Raw genomic sequence first — 22,425 nt, forward strand, 5'->3', positions numbered from 1 at the left:
ATTTAGACATAAAAGATTAAACAGAGAACTTTGGATAAAGGAAAGATAAAAAAAAAATATTTTTTTTTTCTTCCTTATAATTGTTGAATGTCACTTTTTATAGTCGCTAAACATAAAATGACTTTATCAGCCCATCTCCATGTATAGAAGTCTTTAAACATTAAACTTTTATTTCCATCATTAGTAACAAAATATCAAACTGAACCTCTTTTCACCTGAAGCATTCAATGGTTTGTTTGTTTTTTTCGGGGGTTTTTTCCCCATCACAAGTTGTGCAGTACTTTGTCTGAAGACAAGGAAAACTTGAACAGAGTGCTGTTTTTACATGCAGAAAATACACTTCCCATCTTTTTTTTTTTTTTTTTTTGCATTTCTACACTATTAGCAACTGGGAGAAAACAGATCAGAGATTAGTAGAAATACGATGCACTACGACCGGTCAGGAAACGGAGACATATTCCACTGCGTCTTGTTCGCTTTTGTACAACCTGAGTCGGATGCTGAGTCGTTTATGAAAGCAGAGAAGGCCCCTCCGTACGGACTCGATCACTTCTGAGCAAATTGTTGTAATAATTACCGAGCCGTTACAAGAAAAGGAAGAAAAAACCCAAAAAAAATTAGGCTAAGTCCCCTGAAAATAAAATTATCCTACATGCGAAATACACCGCATGCATGAACAGTAACAAACAGTGACAGCTATACACATGTAGGGCCTATATTACTTTTTTTTTCAGTCACAAATGGACCAATTATGTACAGATGACAATAGAAAAAAAAATTGCATCCTTCTTCTGTTTCACCACGCATAAAAGTCACTTGTGTGCCATTTCTATATTCATAACATCCAATAATGACAAAGCTGCAATTTTCAGGCAACGAGTCACTAAAAAAAATTTTCTTTTTTTTTTTTTTTTTAACGAAAATGCAGAGGTTCAGTAAAGGATTCATGTAATTTTCCTACAATTTACATCTGCATGTACACCGTGCCATTAAAACACCTATATACAATTAATATGGTAGCCAAAAGGATAAAAATAAACGTTCAGTCTTTCTATACTAGCTGGCTGTTAATTTAAATAATTTATAGCATATATTAATAGTTATAAATCTAAATCCATCATTTTTACCTTCTGACAAACTTATGCTCGGGGACGGACTCAGGGAATTAGCTACTGTCATCAGGAGCCAGATTCTGGTTGCCAGGCGAACACAACCCGTAACCGATAATCCTTCACTCAGGTTCTGCCTCAGACATTCAGGAGGAAAACGACACAAACCTCTACTGTACCGTCGCAACCAGGGGACACATTTATGGTTCAGACACACTCATCATGGGAAGCAGTTTCGTTAAACTCCATGGTTCCATAGGTCAAGCACGGTGGTGGCAGCATCATGGTGTGGTCTCATTGCCACTAGAGTTGGTGGACAAAAAGAATGAAGACAGGACTAATGAAAAGTAACAAACATCCAGTGGTGTCCATGCAACAGGACAGTTGTTCTGCATTGGAAAATGCTTCTGGAATCAACTATAAGGCAAATTTAAATACGTTTCTAAACAAAGTAACGTCTATGTTTATGTAACAGCATGGATATTGGCGTAACAGTGTCTCATTTACTGCAGCAGTTGAGAAACTGGCTACGCAGAAGCATCTTTTAATTTTGTTTCCCTCCATGACAATCTCTTTAAAAAAATATAAACATGGATTAGAGAAAATCTTTTAAAAATTTAAAGTTCTTCCTGTTCTCTTTAAGAAAGAAAAAAAAAGCAGTATTGTTATTCTAACTTAACAAAAAGAAAAAGACTGACAGAACTCTTTCCCATGATGAGTAAACCTCTGACTTGCCCTGCATGTCAACAGGATAATTTAGGAATTTTTCCGTAACATGTTAGAAATTTGAACTTTTCTACAAAGTGCTGGCTGCTGGTTAATCAGAACCAGCTTTTAATTTTGTAAAGAAAATGGAAGAAGTTCGACTGTAAACGCATTAGAATGGGCAGCTCTTCAATAAAATATCCTATAATACGTCCCCTTTAAAAGGTACAGTAGAGTTTTGTTTCACTGAATGGAGTATCACTATTAAACAGAGAGAAAGACATATATATTTATACATTTGGGGATTTTATGGATATGATGTACAAATCAAAGCAAAAGCAGATGGAAGGGGGACCAGTGGGGCTATGACTGTTGTTGCTGAGGTGCGTCTGGACCTGGATCTGCCCCGCCCACCTGTCTGTCCAGACCCTCGTCCTCCTGCTCCAGTTCGCTTTGGTCCAAAAGCTCAAAGTCCTCTTCCTCAGTTGCTACTAGAGTGTCATCCGGGTATTCTTCGCCAGCAGCCCTTTCTGTCGTCGTAGCCCCGTCCTCTGGGTCTCTGTCCGGATCCGGGACTCCCACTGTAGTGTCGGCGGACTGGCTGGGTGACTCCAGAGCGCCCGGTAGGGTTTCGGTCGGGAGGAAGTCGGCCAGGGAGGGATCCTCGCCGGAGCGCAGCAGCGCAGACAGAGTGTTCTGCACGACGGTGGAGATGGCCGTGCTCACTATCTCCTCGCTCAGAGCCTCCAAGGAGCGCTGCGTGCCTTGACTCACCGCCGCCTTCTCCTCCACCTCTTCTCTTACCCCAGCTGCTGGCAGGGCACCCTCCTCGCCCCCTGGTGGCCGCCCGTGTCCGTTGAAATGCGTGTTCACGAAGTGCAGAGGCGACGCCAGATGCTGGATGAGGAGCGTGGCGGGACTCAGCGGTTCCTTCTCCGACTGGCCGCCATCGGCCTGAACTCGCGGGGGGAAGTGAAGCAGACTGTGCTCTATGGAGGGGAACTCATCAACGGAGGGGAACTCAGGAAGATCCCGCAGGAAGGCCTCCTCTGGGTCACTGTGGAAACTCTGCTGGTCCAGGTCTGGATCAGAGAAGTGACACAAATCTCTCACTACTTGAAGAATTCTACCAACCTGATTTTTAGTTCCTTCTTCGAAGCAAACATCTCATCGTTCATTGTCAGAATAATTGATGTATTAATTAATTTCTAAAATAATTGCAGAACTGACTGAAAGAGTCAGACTTACCTTCAGAGAAATCAGTCAGTTGAGGCGTGGTGGCCCTAGAGACGGGGAAGCCTCCGCTCTCCAATATGGACGCTTCTTCATCTGACAGTTCAGAGTCTGTGATGGCCATTGCCAGAGCTGTCGTTTTCACATCCACCTTGCAATAACACAAGCAAATGAACAAAGAAAGTTTAAAGGTGAATCTCGCCTTTGCCTTCAACTTTTGACGGAAAAAAAAGAAAATACTTCTTCTGTGGTGATGCCGGGTTGCAACATCAGTGAGACTTAAAGTAAATTAATCCAGGAGCTTAAGTAACTGCTAAGCACTCTGACTTCGATCCAGGAACAATCCTGAAACTAAGTACACCCTCACACACCTTCCAGGTGCAGGAATGTAGTCGGACTTGAAACACCAGAATAGAAGACACTGACTATACCCCTCGATTTCACAACTGAGTTGATTTCAGCGTAAAATATATCCAAGCTCCACTTTTCTCCTGCTTCCTTTAACATTTCCATATATATGTAGCTTCTGTGTAGTACGAGTCCATACCGTTGGAGCAAAACAGGACAGTTCTTCCTCCTCTTCCTCGCTCTCACTTTCTGTTTCTGCTCTGGGCTCATCCCCCTCCTCCAGCTCCTTTTTTACCTCTGTGGAAAGTATTTACACACATCAATGCAATAAATAATACATGACACTCTATTAGAAAAGAGCAAAACAAACACTCACTCCTCTTGTCGTGCTTCCGGTGCTCAGTGTCGCCCTTCATGCTGTAGTCCAGTTTCATCAGAATCGGCTCCAAGCCGGTGTACATCCTCTGGATCAGCTCATGATACACCACCAGGGGCCACAGCAGCACGCTTAGGGCTGAGAATATGCACACATGAAGAAAAAACATCCACAGATTTATTCATTTAAAGGACTTTCTGTACACATTTAATAAAGCAAGATGCTGCAGAGAAGGGAGGGAAAAGCCAACAGTGCCTTCGGAATTAATAACAACCCCTGATAAAGCCAAGTCAGCAGCCTCTTATTGATCTGACTGTGCAATTAAGGCAAGTGGCTATTTTCACAAAGCTTATGAAAACTGACACATGTATGTTTTAGTTTGAAGGCATGTTTGCTTGTTTTTCCATTTTGAGGAGATACGAAATAGGACCTCTGTCACATATATAACTATATGAAAATAAATGTCGACAGAAATGAATAATAAGTGATCTACAAGGAAACCAGCAGTTTAAAAGCTGCATTGTACACTTGTTTTTTTCTCCCTACTAACAGGATTGTTATCAACACTGCATTTACTCATTATCCTGCAGGCAGTTCATCACGACAACCAGACAGCTCGACTGTGTTTCTGCATGACAATTAGACACAAAATGACTCACCTATGATATATGAAATCATGATTCCTGGCACATAATGACCAACCAGAGCGAGAACAAAGCAGCCGCTGCACATCATCGCGCAGAACTGGGAACCAGAGAAATGATTTTATAACCAACGTTTTAGAAATATTTGCACAAATTCCCTTGGTTAAAATGGATTTTGTGTCTGAGCGCACCCTTCCATGGTTTCTGTGTTTGTACTGCAGCATCTCCTGCAGATACAGGCAGCAGGTCACGTAGCTCTCGGCGAGGTGGTGGCTGAGCTCCGGGACGCTGAGCAGATGATGCTCCGAACTCAAAGTTGGGCTTGAATTGAAAAGAAAAGAAGGCGTGCAGAGAAAGAGAAAATTAACACCTCTGCAGAAAATAAATCTGCCTTAACCTGCAGCCTGAAATATGAACGTGCTAAGCTATCGTCCTCATGCACTGACGGATACAGAAGTGGACGATAAAAACGACAAATTGTTTTCTTAAAAGAAAAACTGAAAACACACAGAAAATGTGATTTTAAGCAGACCTTTGTGCAGGTTCAGCCTCAGCATGTTGAACTGCAGGGATAAAGAAGAAACATAAAAAATGTCTTAATTTTTCAGATCGGTGCCTTCGACGTTAGTTTCATCCAGATTTCTTATTTTCAAATCAGAAATCAAGAATTATTCTCTTATCTCAGTAAAACGCTACCTTAATCTGGTGCAGTTTATGTGATTCGTTGTTAGATAAATAATTTATTTTAACAAACAAACTTCTTAAATACAATGACACTGAAGCATGCAGGACAAATGTCACAGTGGTGGACTCACAGTGCTCTTCAAAGGATCTGTTTAAATCCAGCCGTAGGGTGCCGGTTTGTTAGGTCTCTAAGCTTTCACATTTATTCCCCCCCTTCACCCTCAACTTCTTCCTGATCGCAATTATCGAGACTTTAAGAACTCAAATTAAAGCTGGAGATTTGCTACATACTTCTCACTTTTAGATATGGGAATTACGTAACTACAGTGGATTACAAGCACTAACGACCGAAAAGGGAAACAACTTAAAAACAAGTCCCCTTTAATTAGTTTGTGCAATGATCCCATCAAGTCTTTGCATTTGCACTATTTACTTTATGACAGTTCTGATGTGTAACCATGGCAACAAAATATAGTTTTCTTTACAGCTACTTAGCCTCTCCAAAGTTAAAAAAACAAACTCCATCACCACAAATTTCCCTCAATGTGAAAAATCTGGACCCCTGACATCTGCCTGAGGTTCCAAGCCATTACCCAGATATATTATTGCCTTGTGGAGTGTGGAGACAGTGAAACAGCCCAGAACCAGGTCCAAAACAACCCAGTAATAACAGCAGTTAGACCTGAGCTCACTTGTAATGATGGGTAACTTGGGCTTCCATCTCTCCAGCAGCATGAGGCCCAGCAGGGACACGCTCAGCAGGAACAGGGGCCGCAGGGAAGTGGAGGACAGGAGCCTGTGGAGCCAAACACAGACCTTTAGAAGTCGCTGATGCGTTCACGGCGTCGGGGCCAAGCGAGTCTGACACTGACAGCTGGTCCGCAGCTCCGACACGCAGCCGGACAAGAAACGACTGTTAGAGCAGCAGCAGGTGTTTCAATGGGAAACAACTCATTTATTTACTCAACAGACACAGATAAAGCTTCCTGTGCTGACTGTATTTAAATTACAAGCTAAGTTAGCATTAGGCTAAAGACGTGGGATTAGCTAACTTCACTTGACATTTATTCGTGCTACCTTCGCTGACATCAGCTTAAAATGCGATTAAAAGCCGTTTCATTGCTAAAACGCGGATAAACGCAGGCTCGTTCGTTACCAGAATAAAGTGTTAAGAGTCAGGGCGGCTGAGACGCTATACAGCGGCCTCTCCCAGACCAGCAGCCTCTGCACCCACAGCAGCAGGGGCTCGTACGGCGACAGCCAGGCTTGGAGACGCTCCCGCAAGCGATCGAGCTCCGGGTTCCCGTCCCCGCACGCCTGCTCCGAGGTCCCGGCGGGGAACAGATCCTCCAGGCCGACCGAAGAGGAGGTTACCAAGGGGCGTTTTGTGGCCTCCTCTCCGCTCGCCATGTTTTTTCCCCACTTTTGTTGTGTTGTTTTGGAGATCACGGGGTATATGGAACGGTCTGTCAAGACGACACGCTCAATGAAAGCTACAGTTTCCGGATGACTCCCTTCAAAATAAAAGACACTGAATCTAAACTTAAAAAGTTCAGAAGCAATCAAAGATTAGAAGACTGGCGAGATGCTTTAAACGTACACAAATTCAAAAGTAAATCTACGGAAGAGCATTAGGGACACTGAAACAAATTATTTCTTCCATTAATGAAACAGCGTTTATTTCCTTATTAATTTTAAAACATGTTTTTTTTCTTCTTCATAAATTCCAAAACAATTTATGAAGCGTTTATTTCCTTATTAATTTTAAAACATGTTTTTTTTTCCTTCTTCATAAATTCCAAAACAATTTATGAAAAAAAAAAGTTTTTCATCAATTGAATTTTTTTTAAATTATTTTAATTGGTAAAATAAATATGCATTACAAATAACTTGCTGATATTAATGCCATGTATTTAATTGAAATTATATTAAATAATCACAAAACACTATTATTATTATTAGTAGTAGTATCATTATTATTATTACACCTCATTACTTACTACAAAGCAACAATGGTACCAGAAGGTTATTAATTAATTCATTTATTTTTTATCAAATTCCCATTTGGGATTAATTGTTAAATTGCACTGAAAATAACGAATAAACAAACACTCAAATATATGTCGAATCGTTGACATCGCCTTTTGATTCACGTTTGCTCAAAAACATCTACTTCCGCTGTCGCTTCTCATCGTTTCAGCTTGACGCCCTCAACGGGAGGAGCGCAGATGGGCGGCGGCGTCATCAGCGTCGTCACAGATAAGGAGAAAGGTCACGTGCTTCTTGTTTACCGTGTAAAGTGGGGGAAGAGAGTGGGTTAAAGAAAACTAGAGTGGGTTCCTGCTGGCTGTTTGTGACAGTACACACACACACACACAAAAAAAAAACATCTGGATCTGTTCACATGTACTGAATATAAACAGGATTACAGAGAGTAAACATTGATTGCGTTGTGCAAACTGAGTCAGTGTGAGGAGCCTGGTGAGAGATGGGATTGGAGACACTCATCATCTTACAGCCTGGCCATCTTCTCTCCTTTCAAACTACCTACATCTGGTGCTTCCCAAACATGATCTTTCATATTTTTCATCTTAGAAATGAATGAAAACAAACACCATGGTTATGGGAGCTAAATAAGATGGTGGACGGTTGTTGCTAAGAGTGGAGAAACTTCAGAGTGTACCTGCTTTTGCACGTTGCCAGACGTCAAGCCCGCAAAGGCAGAAAAGCAGAAAAGAGGAACTTCTTCTATTTCCTCCTAAGACAGAAGAGCATCGATCCCTGCAGGTGTGAGGACCAAAGCCTGCAGGAGGTCAGACAGAGAGATAATACCCTTCACAACATCCAGCCTGTCCACCAGAACCAGCCGGTGGACCTGGAAGAAGAAGAAAAAGTTAGTTTTTTTTAACACCTGACCTCTTGACTTCATGGCAAAATACCAGCCTAAATAACACAAACCTCTGCTTTAACTATCCGATCTATAACCGCTTCTAAAGACTCATCTGGATAGCACTTCATCACACCCTCAACGCAACACGTGCGTCTGCGAATGGCTTCCTCCATCGTTATGTCCAGGTTGTTGTAGGTCTTCTGGGCTGCCAGATTCTGTTAAAAAAAAAGAAATCAGCAAACAACAGAAAGGCCGAAATCAGAGATTTAGGTCAAATCTTTTCTGCTGTACTCACGATGACATCAAATCTCGAGTAGAGTGCCACCACTTTGCCTGTGAAAACAAGCATCTGAATGCTGAAACCGTCTAAAGGCCAAATAATATCAAGGAGATGCAAAATGTTGGCTTTGAAAAGCATACTTTGTCCATCCACCACAGGAAGTGCTGACACTCGCCGCTCCACAAATATGGACAGGGCTTCATAAAGCGGTGATGCTTGGTGGACTGTAGCGATGTTCCTGAACGTCCCTATGCCCAGCTCCTGGACCGGCCTCTTCAGAAATGCAGGCTTGGGCAAATTTTTCCCCTGAAAATAAATCCGGAAACTGTAAAGTTCAGTGCTATGAAAAAAAAAAACGTTTTTGTCCCACACAAATCCCTTCTGGTTTTTGTCATTTTATTTCAGAAAACAGCAGCAATAACACAACTCACAAATATATGCAGGAACTTGAGGATTCGCTTGTGAGTCAGGATGTGGAGAACGTTTCCCGACTCCGGGTCGATGACTGGCAGCCTGTGGATCTTGTATCTGAGTAAGGAATAGATGGCATCGAAGAGGCTGGGCAGGAAAAAGGGGACGCAAGAGAGGAAATTGAGGCTCTGCTGGAAAAGTCAGTGAAAATTTACTCTGAGTTTTTTTTTTTTGTTTTGTTTTCACCTGGCCTGTGGAGAAATACTGATGAGGAACTGAGTTGGAGACTTTAAGTACACGTCTGGATTGAAAAACAGGGAGAGCTGAATTTGATATTCAGCAAGACTTTAGCTTCAAGATAATGTTATTGTTAGTGGTTGTTATTTACTTTGAAGGGAATCACCTCTCCACGTTTCAATCTTATGGCTCTCCAGTCCATACATTTGGACCTTTGGGAGGAAACAAGAACAAATAAGTGACGCTTTCTCCGTTTCACTCTCTGCATCCGTCCTTACAATATGCAATAATGTAAAATAGCAATCATCAATTAAAAAGTAAAACTGACTAAAAGTTATTCAAAGTTGCCGTATATTCATGCTCACCAGAGGTGACTTGTAATAGCAGTGGAGTATGTTGATGAAATCAGTAATAGTCAGCATACCTGTGGAAGAAATGGAGTTAACAGCCCTGTTCTTACACAAACCCACATAAAGCAACACTGTCGACGGGGAAACGCACAGCCTTACCCACAAATCTCTGCAACTTGCTGTCCCAGAGCGGCGCAGCCCTCAGGCCATTTGCCACCAGGGCAAAAAAGGCCTTTTTCACCTGTAGAGAAAACAGAACCAAAGTCGACAGCAAGTGCTGTTTAAATTCCACGAGTGGCTTGAAAGAGAGTGTGAAGCCAGACACCAGCGTCATGGTTCAGTTTCAGCAAATAAAAAATACTTTTATTCCTCAGATCTTAATCTTAATGTGCTGCTTCGGCTGTAAGAACGGGAAAGAAGGATGCGCTCCAACCTCCATGGGCTGGAAAACCTGATCACGGATGCTAAGCGTTGATGAACTCCATACAACACAGATGTGATTTAACTGGATTGTAACTCTGCAGTTTACTGGAAAGCCAAATAGTCGAGCACTTTTTAGTTAAAATGAGCAGCCCTTGTGTCCATGTTTCTATTGGGAAAGTCTAGGCTTACCTGTAATGTTGTATCAAATATGACCAGTTTGCAGCTGATTGGAATGGCGTCGTAGCAAGTGTGACTTTTCATGAAGTTCAGGTAGACTGTGGTGTCAGCCTCTAGAACCCACAGCAGTTCATCAGCATGGAGACAGACAACGTGTGAAGCACAACAGAAATATACAAATGCCTGCATGTGCACAGATGTAAACGTACCTTGTTTCTTCACCGTCGGCTCCTCTGGTGAACACGACACCTACAACACAAGGCAAGGATTTTGTAAAGACCTTAAAACTCGACCTCTGCAAATGATCCTTTTCAATGGCAGCTCAGTAAACAAACGCACCTGTGAAAGAGGCTCCATTATCCTGCTGGTCCATGAAAAAAAAAGCAGATCTCGAATGACAGGGACTGTTTGGTTACAAACCAGTTGGGTCTATATTAGGAGCTGCAGAGTGGTATGTGTTGGGCTGGTGGCGGCGGAAGAAAGGGGGGAGGGGGAAAAGGAAACTGGCATGGGTTCAAGGGGAGGGACCGTCTGGTTTATCCCAAATCTAGACATCTGCTTTCTTGTCCTTCAGGACATTGTGTCCTTCTACTCCCATTGTCTCTCCTAGTGAACCTGTGTAATTTGAGAGCATTTATTACATAAAATTGTGTAAACCACAATTGAGATTGCACCGATTAACTTTACATCTTCTGGCACCGTCTCAAGGTTCCCAGGAAGAGAATCAAGCCCACAGTATCATAGATCCTCTGCCTTACTGCAGCAGTAGGACTCAGGTTACTCACCTCATCAGCTCTGTTGACAACTTTAAGTCACTACAAATACACTGCTTTAATGTAATAAACAAGAAATAACAAGAGTTCAACTTCAGATAAATGCAAACAAAGGAAAAAAACACTTTTAATAAAAGCATTTATTAATTATGGGTTTATTCTTTTTTTTTTTTACACCATTTAAAAAATTAAATGTTTTTCAGCTCCAAAATGTATCAAATCCAAACCTTGAATGTATTTTTCCCCCCATTCCTTGCTTAATTGCACATAAAAATATGATTTTTTTCTTCTTCTATTGTGTTTGAATGGAAATAAGATAATAAAAACAAGTGGTGTATTTCAGAAAAATGTGCAAATTCCAGATTGCATAAGAAAAAACAAAACACTTCAGTTAGCTTTCTAACGTGTTGGGCACAGAGCCAATAAACCTGCAGAGGTCAACTCTTCAACACTGACCTTCAACAGGGATTATTACCAACATGAAATATGGTGTATAAGAGAAAGAAATGCTAAATATTGTAGAGAAAACAGCATGTCTTTAATCTCAATGAAACAAGTGACAGGTGCATTTGGATATGCAGATAAAGCTTCCACTCAGTAGTCTACTTCCACTTTTTGACACTTTCCTCTGCAGGAAAGAGACCTCCCACCACTTACTATGAACAAAACAAATCAGTGCTTGCAGCGAATTTGACCAAAATCTGATCCAAACTGTTAGAAGAACAAAACAAAGAGTGCGCATGAGCAAAGTGAAAACTTAGGAAACAGCCTATGCTGGTTAAATTCGTCCTCCTTGTAAAGCTAGTAAAATAAGCGCTCGCTGGAAAACCTTTTTGCAGATATGCTTAGAAACCTTTAAACAAATACACTAAATTCCCCGATCAGACACCTTTTTTTTTTTAAAATTATGTATAACTCAAAAGACATTCAGAAGAAATCTTGTTCATCCCAATATGAAAAAGCAGATTTGTCGCCCTTCAGAGCGCCTCGCTACAAATAAAAGTGCCACTTTGCGTCTGCATTCGTAACAACATGACAGTGGTGAGTCATGACAACTAAAGCTTTAATGGTTTCCAGGGGTGTTTCCAGCGTGACGACGGGTGACGCCTCTCTAGCCAGGCATGAGCAGAGCCTCAGATCGGCATGGCAACAGATCTACAGTTGGAAACGCCCCAAAGTGTGAGTCCAGGCTTGATCCTGCGGCTCCCATCAGGCCGGAGGAAAGCCACGCCGACTGAGGACCCGGTTTGACAGAACTGTGGTGAGGGAGTGCCGAGGTGTTTCGAAGTACACACTGAAGATGAGGAAGGTTTGGAAGACAGCCGGAACAGTCGAAGGAGGAAGACGGCCGGGCTAGGGGAGATTCCGCGTCGGGATTTTTGACAGGATGCACACAACTCACAGAGGCCAGCAGAGAACCAAAGAGACACAAAACAGAGTTTTTTGCAGAGCCCAACGGGGAATCGTTCTGTCTATGTTGCTGGCTGATTTCAAGCGAAGTGGTTTGACCGTTCAGAGACTTATTAGTCAGAACACAACATGGTGGGCGATGGGCCGGCGTGGCTGCTTCTGGGCTGAGACTGGGGGTCTGGAGGAGGCCGATTTCGTTTGGCAAAGGAAGCGCGGATTGATCGCCTCTGCACAGACTGAGCTGGTGCACAACGGCACTGCTCGCAATCAGAGTGGTTACACCAGTCAGATACACCAGGCCGAGCATACAGGACACCTAGAAACACACATGGGAAACATAAATTTACTCTCTTTGCATTAAAAGCAAAGACAGTAAAAACCTGTTCCCTTCTAAACAGGTTTCTAACCTTTAGAAAGTGCTGGTAGATGGCAGCGAGGGCGTGACTCCATGCGGAGTGATCCAGCAGCACACACAGGTCAGTGTAGGTGAACCAGCCACGTCTCATTCCTTGCTTCTCTGCAATGCTGCAAACAGCCACCCCCAGAAACTGTGCTGATTCACGGTTCTGCAATCTTTATGGCTCAACAAGAAGTAAACGTTCAAACATTTCACAATAAATTATAACCTAAGCTGATATTAACTTTACTTACTGAGAATGATAAAAAATGGAACATTTCAAGATTAAAATATACACACCTTGTTTCCAGGTGGCAGAGTATATCAAAGAAGTCCTTTGGCTCTGTGAAGAGGCTCCACTCCTGAGGAATAAAAATGCCAGTCAAGATAAATCATACAAGCAGAAAAACATGAACACACTCACACACACACGAAGTCTCACTTACAATGGCATTCAAGAAACTCATCTCCAGGTTGTTGATCGTTTGGACGTCCAGTTTCCCAGCTGCTCCCCACTCGTCATTGAAAACCTCCTCTTCCTCACCTTCATCATAGAGGTATTTGCTGGCAACCATCTGGAAAACAATCAGAGAGAATGTTTAGAATTGCCTTAAAATTCACACACGTGCTATTAATAATGCAACTTCGTATTTATAACGACACATGACCCCACCCGCCCACCAGCCTTTCGCAGTGCATACCATCGAGATCAGGAAAAGGTCAGATGAGGAGATCTTTTGCAGGTACTCGGGGTTTCTGTGTCGGAGTCTTTCTATGTAAACCAAAGCCAGCATCATGGCACACGGAGAGATGCAAGCCTCCCTAAGCCAAGACAGAAATGTGTTTCAGTACAAAAACGATGACAGGCTGCAATACTTAGAAACGAGTGGTATTATGGAAAGAACTGACCTTGCAACATGAGCAGCATACTTCTTCTGGAGCTTTCGGATTGGGCTGGGGGCAGACTTTTGGAAAATTTCAACAGCAATATCTGGAAGCACAAAGTCAATATAATGGCCACTAATAACATAATCCAACGTGCAAATGCAAACAATAGCACAACACAATAAACCTAAACTTTATAATAAAGTTAGAAAATAACCCAGATGTAGTTTCCCTTTAGCAAGCCTCATGTAAGTCAACACTCACCTGTAACAGGGCAAGAAAGGGCATCTAGTGAAACATCTTTGTCCAGGCCATAATACAGTCTTTTTCTCACTCGCTCGCTCAGTTTTTGGTGTCCAGGAATAAACTGCAATAATAGCATGAGCTATAACGTTTTAGTCAATGCAAAATGACAAAAATCATCACTTAAAAAGCACAAAACAGCTTGAAGTCCACATTAGCTCACAAAGCTAATGATTTAGAAAATATGTGCTCCTTTTACAATGCAGCAGTGGAGAGGAAACCATCTGTAACAATTAACCACAACCCACTCTTATGCTAGTTAGCGTGCTAGGCTAACAGCTAACATACACCCATTACCCACCAAGTAATACCAGTTACAAGATTGTAGCATGTTGTTTTTAATTTTTGAGCAATAATTAGAGTTAAATTTGAGTTCAAACTTATTGAATAGCGATTTTTGCAATTTTTTTTCTCCTGCAATGTAAGGCAGTCCGCGTTACCTGTCACTTACATTGACAAGCTAACGAGCTTAGCATCTGCTAGCATGACTCGAGCTCATCGACTTACCGTGAACTCCTGGAAGTCCGAAAACTGAAACGTGTCTTCGTTAAATAACGCGTCGAAATCCATAGTTACTGTAAATTACACATCAGTAGGTTAAATTTGGAGGAAAAATAAAGTCTGCTCGGCCTGGTGCCTCCTTCCTGCCAAGCTTAACTTAGCTTGAAAACACGCCCTGACAGAAGGGAGCCAGTGACGACTCAACCGCCTGGTGTTGTGTTTGCTTTCGTTTCAGGTAAATTGAAGCGTATCGACGGCAGGGGGCGCTGCACACCCAGAATGGACCAAAACACTACGTTCTTCTTCTTCACATCTATAATGGCGGATCGCAAGCAACTTTAAGGTGCATACCGCCACCTGCTGTACATGACTGTGAAGCAACATTTCTTTACGTCTATTAAATAATATTTTTTAAACTATATTCTGACGATAAATAAATAATGATAAATAAACCATTCTTCTCAGTTTCTCCTTTCAGGTTCATGTTTTACAATTTATCAATACATGTTCTATTTCTTTTTCTCCACATTTATTATTTTTCCTCCCTATTAGATATAAAATATCAAATAGAACCTACTTTTACCAAAATACTTTCTGACCTCTGTGCTTATGTATTTTAATATCAAAGTTAAGTTTTTACACTTTTGATTTCATGATATGAAGAGATGTTCAGAAACTATTTCAACAGCCGACACCCATAAACTTTGAAGAGCATCAGTTTTTTTTCCTTAAAGCGTAAAATCCTTACCCTTCAGTAATTATTTCAGGTAATACATTCTCATTTAAATCTAATGGAAATTTATGTTTTTTATTTAGAGCCTGGAGTTTGTGAAAAATAGATTTTTATTGTTTATAATAAGGCAAACACTTCAATAATTTTCACAGAACCAAGTATACATTTTCAGATACACAAGTCGGAAGATGGAGAAAAAAACCCCAAAAAAGTTGAATAAACACGGATCAGCACAAAGTGTATGTTTCCATTTCACATACTGAGAACTAATAGTTGTGTTTGTGTGTAAAGTCATGCATGACTTTTTCTGTAAACGATTATGAGAATAAAGAAATTATTACATCCCACTATGCTAAATTGATTGAACTGTACACTTAAAAAGTTGTACCTCAAGTAACGTTCTATATGTTGACATATAAAAGAAAATTTCTGACAGCTTGTACTTCACCCTATACTCATTCATTGCAGTCGCACTGAGTTATTAATTTCTTGATTAAGCTGATTTTTTTTTATTCATTCCCTTATAATATCTTTAGAGTTAAAAATTGATGGCTTGTTAGACGGGGTTAAGGGAAGAGAAACAACATAAAGTAAACGCAAAATATAAGAACAAAAAGACAAATAAAAACCTGACAAGTAGTAGAAGTGCTGTTTTTCTTTTTCTTTTTTTTGCTAATATTTTGACCTTTGGCCCTGGTATCTCGATATAAAAATCATATCAGCTATGGTAAGAGCTTTAACATGAGTGTGTATTTTCATATATTTGACAGTAGTGTCATATCCTCAGTTCTTTAAAGGCACCTTCCCTTTTCTACCTGACCTGACATTGCACAGACTCTTTCCTGAAATAAATAACATAACCACATTGCTCAGTGTTACTTTTAAATAAAGCATGAACTCTGATAAGTAGAATACAAAAACACAATTTGTTGTCCCGCGCAATAAATAGATCGAATGCCCTTAATGGGCTGAAGAGGTGGATGGCGGCTGTAGTTTCTCAGACTTGCGATCTTTTGCTTCGGTGTCTGAGGAGGAATCCGAGTCGTGGGCCTGCTGCTGCTTCAGCCACATGTCAGCATATAGACCTCCTTTGGACAGCAATTCGTCATGCCTTGGAACGAGAGCGGGTTGACATTTAAACCCGATTCAGGGATATTTGCTCCCCATTAAGCGACAGGATGAGGGGAGAAACCTACCGTCCTCGTTCAGCGATCCGACCCTCACTGATCACCAGGATCTGATCCGCTCCAATGATTGTGGACAGCCTATTTTTTTTATTTTTTTTTTGGTTTAAAGTAAGGGAGTAGATTAGTGGCAAAACTAAAATTAGATTGTTTGAAAAATGAATGGATGAATGGAACGTTTTGACAAATAAAGCCGGGGCAATACTTTTTGGTTTCGCAATCTGTATCCAGACATAAAACTATACAAGTCAAACTCTTGATTTCTGCCTTTTCCTCTTACCTGTGCGCTACGACGACGGTTGTGCGATTGGTGCAGACTTTGGCCAGAGAGGCCTGGATGTTGCGCTCTGTCTGAGTGTCCAGAGCAGATGTTGCCTAAAGAGAGACTCGGTTATAAAACTTCAGACTTCTTCTGCTATTTTATTCAAAGTTACTTTAGCATAACTTTGCTCTGATACCTCATCCAGCAGGATGATCTGAGGTGCCTTCAGGATTGTTCTGGCTATAGCAACCCTCTGCTTCTCACCTCCACTCAGCTTCAGACCTCTCTCACCCACTTGAGTGTCATAGCCTGCCAATACAAAAATATATATTTTTTCAAATTACTCATAAAGAAAACTAGAAAATAAGGGGAGGAATTGTAACTTGCAAGCTCAACGGGTTACCTTCAGGGAAAGCCATGATTTTATCATGTATGTCTGCAGCTATGGCTGCCTCCTCCACCTCGCGGTCGGATGCAGTGATGCGACCGTAGCGAATGTTTTCCCTGATTGTGTCATTGAAAAGCACCGTATCCTGAGGAACCACTCCGATGTGCGCCCGGAGAGATCTTTGCTTCACCTGAGGAAACACAAGGCAATGGCAACTGAAGTGTGTAGTCATGAACTAAAGTTGAATGAAAGCGCAGACTCTGTGTCAGGCCACAAATTCAAATGATTTACATACGGAACTTTACTGCTGTTTGCCAGCTTTCAGCAGTGCTTTTCACTCAAACTTTCTGCATATTTGAGTTTGAGTTTTGCTGGTGCAAATGTATGAATTTGCAAGAGTAAATTGACACTTTTATTCATGCAAAAGCTGAGACGAAAAGCTGTGAAATTTACTATATTTGCCCTTAAAAATAGGACAACATTTTGAAGAATTCTGATGTCAGACTGGACTCTTACTTTGGAGATATCCTGGCCATCAACGCGAATGCAGCCTCCCTGAACATTATAAAATCGGAAAAGCAGGCGAATGATGGTACTTTTCCCAGATCCTGATGGTCCAACCTTAAAAGGAGAGCAAAAAAAAAAAAGATTATAAGAGAGCACATAAAAGATATTAATAATGATAAACTCTCAATTTAAATTCACCATACCAGTGCAACAGTCTGTCCTGGAAGAACGGTGAACGACACATCCCTGAGAATTTCCTTTCTGGAAAAATCATCAAAATCCTTTAGTACTTTTTCATTTTTGTACGCAACTTTACACTAAAATGAAAGCAAATGTGAACAAACCCATTGGTGTAGCTGAAGTGGACACTGTCAAACTCCACTCTTCCCAGTTTAAATTGCAAATTTCCAGCATTGACTTCGTCTTTCACCTGCAGAAAACATGCAGCACATTGAGAAGAAACGCTACACCACCGATCCAAATGCTCTGCAGTTTCAAACATACCTCCTCTTCTTCCTCAAACAGCTTGAACATGCTTTCCATGTCGATGAAGGAATTTTGGATCATTCTGCAGGAAAAAATGGTGGAAAAGTATATTTACAAGACTTTCAAAAGGACATATCTAAGCCCAGTAGAGCCTCATTTTTACCTGTAGTAGGTTCCAAACCAGTTGAGAGGGGTGTAAAGCTGGATGATGTATGTACCGAAGAGAACAAAATCTCCCACCTAGAATCAGAAGGCTGCCATTGTCACAGTCAGAAGAGAAATACATCCAAATATGGTGAGAATAAACTGATTCGGGACCTGAAATTTCCCCTCTGTAACAAAATAGGCACAGAGTAAAGAGCCGGCCAGCAGTCCAGATCCGATGATGATGTTCTGGGTTTGATTGAGTAAGGCGAGGGACGCCTGAGTCTTCCACTCTGAAGCCTGAAACAGGAGCAGATATGACATGATTAATATAGTCGATGTTATGAGAATGCGTAATCATTCTCTTGAATCCTAGGTGGGATTGTCTAAGTTTGTCGTGTAATTCTAAAAACACAGCAGCTTCAAATAACAAGCTTTTGTTTCTAGTGTCACTATTAAAACATTACAACTGCACATTTTATTGTGATTAATAAACACAAAGCAGAAAATAAATAAATAAATGGATGATGTCTCTATTGGAGACATCATCCAATAGAGAATCTGCCCTCCCCTCATTTCCTAGACAAATAAAGCTGCTTCTGGTAACTCATAACTTATGCAGGCAATAAAATGACGTGATAACACTGGGAAGATAAATTAAAATGGACAGCAGACTTTTCAGATTTAAGTTTGTAAAAAATTTACAAAAATCCTGTATTATTTTCCATTTACCCATAAATAAGCACTACTTTGTGTCCATCACATAAAATCCCAATAAAATCCACTAAAGTTTGCATCCACAGGCTGTGAAGATTAGCATTGACAACAATCTTGACAGGACAGAACAAGACTATTTTAACTCCTGTCAATAAAAAACAAAACTTTTCAAAGAAACTATTTTCATTGCTTAGAAAAAGCGGTCATAACCTCGGACATACCTGATACTTCAAGATGGCGTCTTCAAACCGGCCGACCTCGTAGTTCTCTGCGTTGTAGTATTTTACCTATGATGAAGACAAAAGAAGAACAAACTTGACTCAGTGGATTTTAAGACATAGAAATATTTATTTCATTTGTTTTGTATCATAATTATAACATAATCGACCGATATCTGCATTCATTTGATACCGTTTCAAAGTTCAACAAAGAGTCCACGGCTTTGGACTTGGCAGCGTTGTCCTGCAGATTCATGTCCCGTCTGTACTTGGTTCTCCACTCAGTGATGATGATGGTCAGAGCTACAAGACATTATTAATTAAAGTTGTCCTAAGCATTCACCAGATTTTTAATCAAACATGATAAAAATCAACACATGTTCCAATCTAAAAATAAAATTCCAACGTGACTGAATTAAAACAATTCTCACGAAGAGTGAGCCAAAACTGGCAGGAGCAGTTATTAAATTTAGGGGGCAAATACAGTACTTTTTCACAGCAGTTTAATTTCAGACTCATTGTCATGGTTCCGTTTCAACATGCAGCACTTACTGAGGTATACTGTCATGCAAATGAAGATGATCAGGCCGAACCAGGCGTTGAAGTTAGTGACGAAGTAGATGATTGAAATTACAATATCAGCGATGGTTGGAAAGATGCTGAACACAATGTAGCTGTGAAAAAAAAGCAAAAACAGATTTACTTTAGTTGTTTTTTTTTTGTTGGTTTTGGTTTATTTCACGACGTGAACAAACACGGACCTGAGCAGGCTGTTGATGGACGACGTGCCGCGGTCGATGCTCCTCAGCACATCGCCGGTTTTGCGGCCCAGATGCCAGCGCAGCGAGAGCGAGTGCAGGTGGGCGAACAGGCGGACCTGCACCACCCGATTGGTGAACTGCTGCACCCGGATCCACAGGAACGAGCGCATGTTGCTGACGAACCCGGAGGCACCTGAAGAAGAGGACGAGCAGGACACATAACAGAATCAGAAAATCTCTCAGATTTTAAGCATTTACAAATGTGGAGGTAGCACTCACCTGCTCCCCCACCCTGCAGGAACTTCAGTCCGACATACACACCCACTGTGGACGCCACAGTGTGCCAGCTGCTGCCATCAGTTAACCCATTAACTGTGAAAAAGGGTGACAAAGAAACATTTTCATCCAGCTCAAATCTCACACACCTAAAACATGTGGCTTCACTTACCAATATTTTTATAGTAGATAGGTACAAAGACATTAATGGCTCTCTCCACTCCCAGCAGGCCCAAGCAGAAGAGGACCAGCAGCTGGAGGACAATGTTGCCTCGGGGCCACATGTAGGGAACAAGCAGACGGACCTTCTTCGTGAACCCTTGCCAGGTTGACTGGTTCTCCTCTGGTCTTCCTAACAGGCTCTAAAAATCAGAAAAAACAAAACATTGAACTTGGGCAGGTTTTGCAAAAATAAATAGTGGAAAAAGTGACCATCCCTAATAGACTGCTGTGGACTCAGGGGGATGGAAAAGAAATACAGAAATACAACCTTTTTTTTGATGCTCGTGTTCTCCTACCTGTGTGCTGTTTTCCACGTCCCGCTCGTCCTCATTTATAAGGAGAATGTAAGGTTTCCGAGGCAAGCCGGGGGCTTTCAGACCAATGAAGAAGAGCAGCCCAGTGCAGACGTAGCGGATCACCCAGAGAGCAAACTCCACCTGAAACATTCAACATCTTCAACTACATGGATGAATTCAATATGACTGAATATAAATAAATAAAGGAAAGGAATACTGTTATTGCAATTCAAGTAAATATTCCTCCCCTCTTATTTTAAAAAAATGAACTGAGTCATTTGTTTACTTTCATTTTGAAAATAAAAAATGGGATTAATTAATCATCAATACAATAATCAATTACTACAATAATAATCAATTAGCTGCAGCTCTTGATTAATTATAAGGAGACTCAATAAAAACAAGTGTTCACACAGTAGACAGATAAGCAGGCAGCAAATTAAGAGAAGCAGCTTTGTTATGAGCTGACTAACTCTGACTCAGCATGGGAGGAGCCAGTTTTTCTGTTTTAAAAAAGGGGACAAAAGGCAGCTGATAGAGTAGAGATGAGAATCTGAAGGCATGATTCAGCAGAAAAGAGAAACATCTTTCGCCATGTGCCGTTTGTTCTTCATGCTTTTCATGTTAAGCAGGTTTTGTACCTTGGAGAGGAGTGGCACACAAAGCTAATACATGTGCAACCTTTGGCCTGTTAAGACCGATAATGACAGGAGATTTATTATGATGGTCAGACAACTTTGAAAATTGTGACTAATGCATGGATATTACACAAGATTTCAGGTTGTGGACATTTCGTTCAATAAATAAGTCTTTTTTTTCTAGGTTTTGCCTCACCTCTTGCTGATTGGTCTCCAGCGCCCACCACCACTGTGAACTGTACCAGGAGATGAAGGCCAGGTTTTCAGCAGAGAAAGCAAAGGCCCAAAACACCAGCAGGGCGGTGCTGTGACCCCTTGTCCGGTCCATCAGGGGGACCCGCCGCCGCTCCACCCAGAGCACCCCCAACGCCCAGAACCACCCCAGCATCGAGAAGCAGCCGTAGAGCACCACGTAACCCGGGAGCTCTCCGCCGTCGGCCGCTCGCCACACCAGCCCGGCCAGGAATTGGAGCAAGAGGAGAAGGGTGAGGACCAGCTGGAGGCCGTAGAGGCGGGAGCGAGGGATGAATTTGGGCTCCATGAGGGTGCCATACTTCTGGTAGCAGATGCAGTGGACGGTGCCGAGGAAGAAGCAGACGGAGAGCAGGATGGAGGAGACGAGGGTGAAGTGGAAGCAGGGGGAGATACCTAAATCCACCCAGGTGTGGGAGATGGAGATGTTTCCCTCACAGTAGCTCTGGATGAACGCCATCACTGCAGCAATGGAGCAGATGGAAGAGAAAAAGAATAGGAGATAGGAAGCTGATTATCTCAGTCGTTCAGTTAAAAAGTGCAACACAAGCAAGATGAAGATCCAATGTTATGTTTGTTTTTAAATCCCTATCAGGCTGTATTCAAATTCTAACACACAATATTTGGGCTTTTGCCACAAAATTAACAGAAATAAATGCTGACACGTATAACATCCTACATGCAGGGAAATGTTACACTATATATGTTTTATTTTTCTGTCTAAACAAAGAAAATAGACAGTAAAGCGCGCAGCATTTCTCCACGAGAGTCGCGTGCAGGACAACATAACACATTCAAACTGCGGTATACTGAGAAAAATGAGCAGCAATCGTCATTTTACGACTCTGCGAAAACGTTAGTTTCTCTGATGTTGATGTGCGAAGCTCACCTTGCTCGTCCAGTTCAGGTAATTCAGAGCAGAGCCGCACTTATCGCCAACGGAGATTAGCAATCCGGAGGGAGGTTAGCCGGTTTGTTGTCGCGAGCGCCCTCGGTTTTAAGACTAAACGGCCGAGTCGAGCTGAAGCTTCAGCTTCTTCTACGCTGTGTTTCTGTCATCTTTGCTCCCGGCCGAGTGGATAAAAGCGCCAACGGAGGACGTCCTTGTAGCGTCAGCTGTTAAACAACAACTCGCCGTGACTCTGCAGTCGACGCTTACGCAACGACGCTTACGTCAGACTTGGACGGCAGCCACAGCGCCCTCC

General features: G+C 41.8%; 4 protein-coding genes across 9 annotated transcripts in view; all 4 read right to left on the minus strand.

Moving 5' to 3' along the window:
• Nucleotides 1-144: 144 nt before the first annotated feature.
• Nucleotides 145-6,659, minus strand: retreg2 (reticulophagy regulator family member 2). The gene is made up of 9 exons (XM_055059625.1): nucleotides 6,256-6,659; nucleotides 5,792-5,895; nucleotides 4,948-4,978; nucleotides 4,607-4,736; nucleotides 4,431-4,515; nucleotides 3,772-3,909; nucleotides 3,595-3,692; nucleotides 3,063-3,198; nucleotides 145-2,896 (listed from the first exon to the last, which is right to left on the minus strand). Exons 1-9 carry the CDS (start codon nucleotides 6,507-6,509, stop codon nucleotides 2,178-2,180), a joined length of 1,695 nt encoding a protein of 564 aa, XP_054915600.1. The 5' UTR covers nucleotides 6,510-6,659; the 3' UTR covers nucleotides 145-2,177.
• A 388-nt stretch (nucleotides 6,660-7,047) lies between these two features.
• On the minus strand, nucleotides 7,048-10,323 carry prkag3a (protein kinase, AMP-activated, gamma 3a non-catalytic subunit). 4 transcript variants are annotated; one of them, XR_008608130.1, is made up of 13 exons: nucleotides 10,207-10,323; nucleotides 10,077-10,116; nucleotides 9,880-9,980; nucleotides 9,427-9,508; nucleotides 9,283-9,341; nucleotides 9,069-9,129; nucleotides 8,927-8,981; nucleotides 8,701-8,827; nucleotides 8,410-8,575; nucleotides 8,285-8,322; nucleotides 8,058-8,204; nucleotides 7,783-7,974; nucleotides 7,049-7,378 (listed from the first exon to the last, which is right to left on the minus strand). XR_008608130.1 is itself a non-coding variant. In XM_055059585.1 (12 exons), exons 1-12 carry the CDS (start codon nucleotides 10,222-10,224, stop codon nucleotides 7,858-7,860), a joined length of 996 nt encoding a protein of 331 aa, XP_054915560.1. In that variant the 5' UTR covers nucleotides 10,225-10,323; the 3' UTR covers nucleotides 7,048-7,857. The 4 variants fall into 4 exon arrangements, 2 of the variants coding, with proteins under 2 accessions (XP_054915560.1, XP_054915559.1); XR_008608129.1 differs by having other exon boundaries at nucleotides 7,049-7,381; XM_055059585.1 differs by having other exon boundaries at nucleotides 7,048-7,974; nucleotides 9,084-9,129.
• A 439-nt stretch (nucleotides 10,324-10,762) lies between these two features.
• cnppd1 (cyclin Pas1/PHO80 domain containing 1) lies at nucleotides 10,763-14,393 on the minus strand. 2 transcript variants are annotated; one of them, XM_055059582.1, is made up of 8 exons: nucleotides 14,143-14,393; nucleotides 13,597-13,699; nucleotides 13,357-13,438; nucleotides 13,149-13,269; nucleotides 12,894-13,022; nucleotides 12,748-12,809; nucleotides 12,458-12,623; nucleotides 10,763-12,366 (listed from the first exon to the last, which is right to left on the minus strand). In XM_055059582.1, exons 1-8 carry the CDS (start codon nucleotides 14,203-14,205, stop codon nucleotides 11,752-11,754), a joined length of 1,341 nt encoding a protein of 446 aa, XP_054915557.1. In that variant the 5' UTR covers nucleotides 14,206-14,393; the 3' UTR covers nucleotides 10,763-11,751. The 2 variants fall into 2 exon arrangements, with proteins under 2 accessions (XP_054915557.1, XP_054915558.1); XM_055059583.1 differs by having other exon boundaries at nucleotides 12,458-12,575; nucleotides 14,143-14,389.
• A 552-nt stretch (nucleotides 14,394-14,945) lies between these two features.
• abcb6a (ATP-binding cassette, sub-family B (MDR/TAP), member 6a) overlaps nucleotides 14,946-22,425 on the minus strand; it is a 7,947-nt gene continuing 467 nt past the window's right edge. The window contains exons 2-21 of one of the 2 annotated variants that reach the window (XM_055059581.1): nucleotides 22,110-22,421; nucleotides 21,165-21,682; nucleotides 20,331-20,471; nucleotides 19,985-20,174; nucleotides 19,816-19,908; nucleotides 19,537-19,729; nucleotides 19,328-19,449; nucleotides 18,969-19,078; nucleotides 18,779-18,844; nucleotides 18,015-18,140; nucleotides 17,860-17,936; nucleotides 17,715-17,778; nucleotides 17,555-17,640; nucleotides 17,414-17,471; nucleotides 17,220-17,324; nucleotides 16,719-16,893; nucleotides 16,512-16,624; nucleotides 16,334-16,428; nucleotides 16,066-16,134; nucleotides 14,946-15,980 (exon numbers count right to left, since the gene is read on the minus strand). In XM_055059581.1, coding sequence (XP_054915556.1) covers nucleotides 15,830-15,980; nucleotides 16,066-16,134; nucleotides 16,334-16,428; nucleotides 16,512-16,624; nucleotides 16,719-16,893; nucleotides 17,220-17,324; nucleotides 17,414-17,471; nucleotides 17,555-17,640; nucleotides 17,715-17,778; nucleotides 17,860-17,936; nucleotides 18,015-18,140; nucleotides 18,779-18,844; nucleotides 18,969-19,078; nucleotides 19,328-19,449; nucleotides 19,537-19,729; nucleotides 19,816-19,908; nucleotides 19,985-20,174; nucleotides 20,331-20,471; nucleotides 21,165-21,680 — 2,550 coding nt within the window. In that variant the 5' untranslated portion in view covers nucleotides 21,681-21,682; nucleotides 22,110-22,421 and the 3' untranslated portion in view covers nucleotides 14,946-15,829. The remainder of the gene's footprint in view (nucleotides 15,981-16,065; nucleotides 16,135-16,333; nucleotides 16,429-16,511; nucleotides 16,625-16,718; nucleotides 16,894-17,219; nucleotides 17,325-17,413; nucleotides 17,472-17,554; nucleotides 17,641-17,714; nucleotides 17,779-17,859; nucleotides 17,937-18,014; nucleotides 18,141-18,778; nucleotides 18,845-18,968; nucleotides 19,079-19,327; nucleotides 19,450-19,536; nucleotides 19,730-19,815; nucleotides 19,909-19,984; nucleotides 20,175-20,330; nucleotides 20,472-21,164; nucleotides 21,683-22,109; nucleotides 22,422-22,425) is intronic. The other variant, XM_055059580.1, reaches the window with a different exon arrangement.

Source organism: Poeciliopsis prolifica, unplaced genomic scaffold, assembly GCF_027474105.1.
Source record: "Poeciliopsis prolifica strain line A6 unplaced genomic scaffold, Auburn_PproV2 SCAFFOLD055, whole genome shotgun sequence".
NCBI lineage: Eukaryota > Metazoa > Chordata > Actinopteri > Cyprinodontiformes > Poeciliidae > Poeciliopsis > Poeciliopsis prolifica.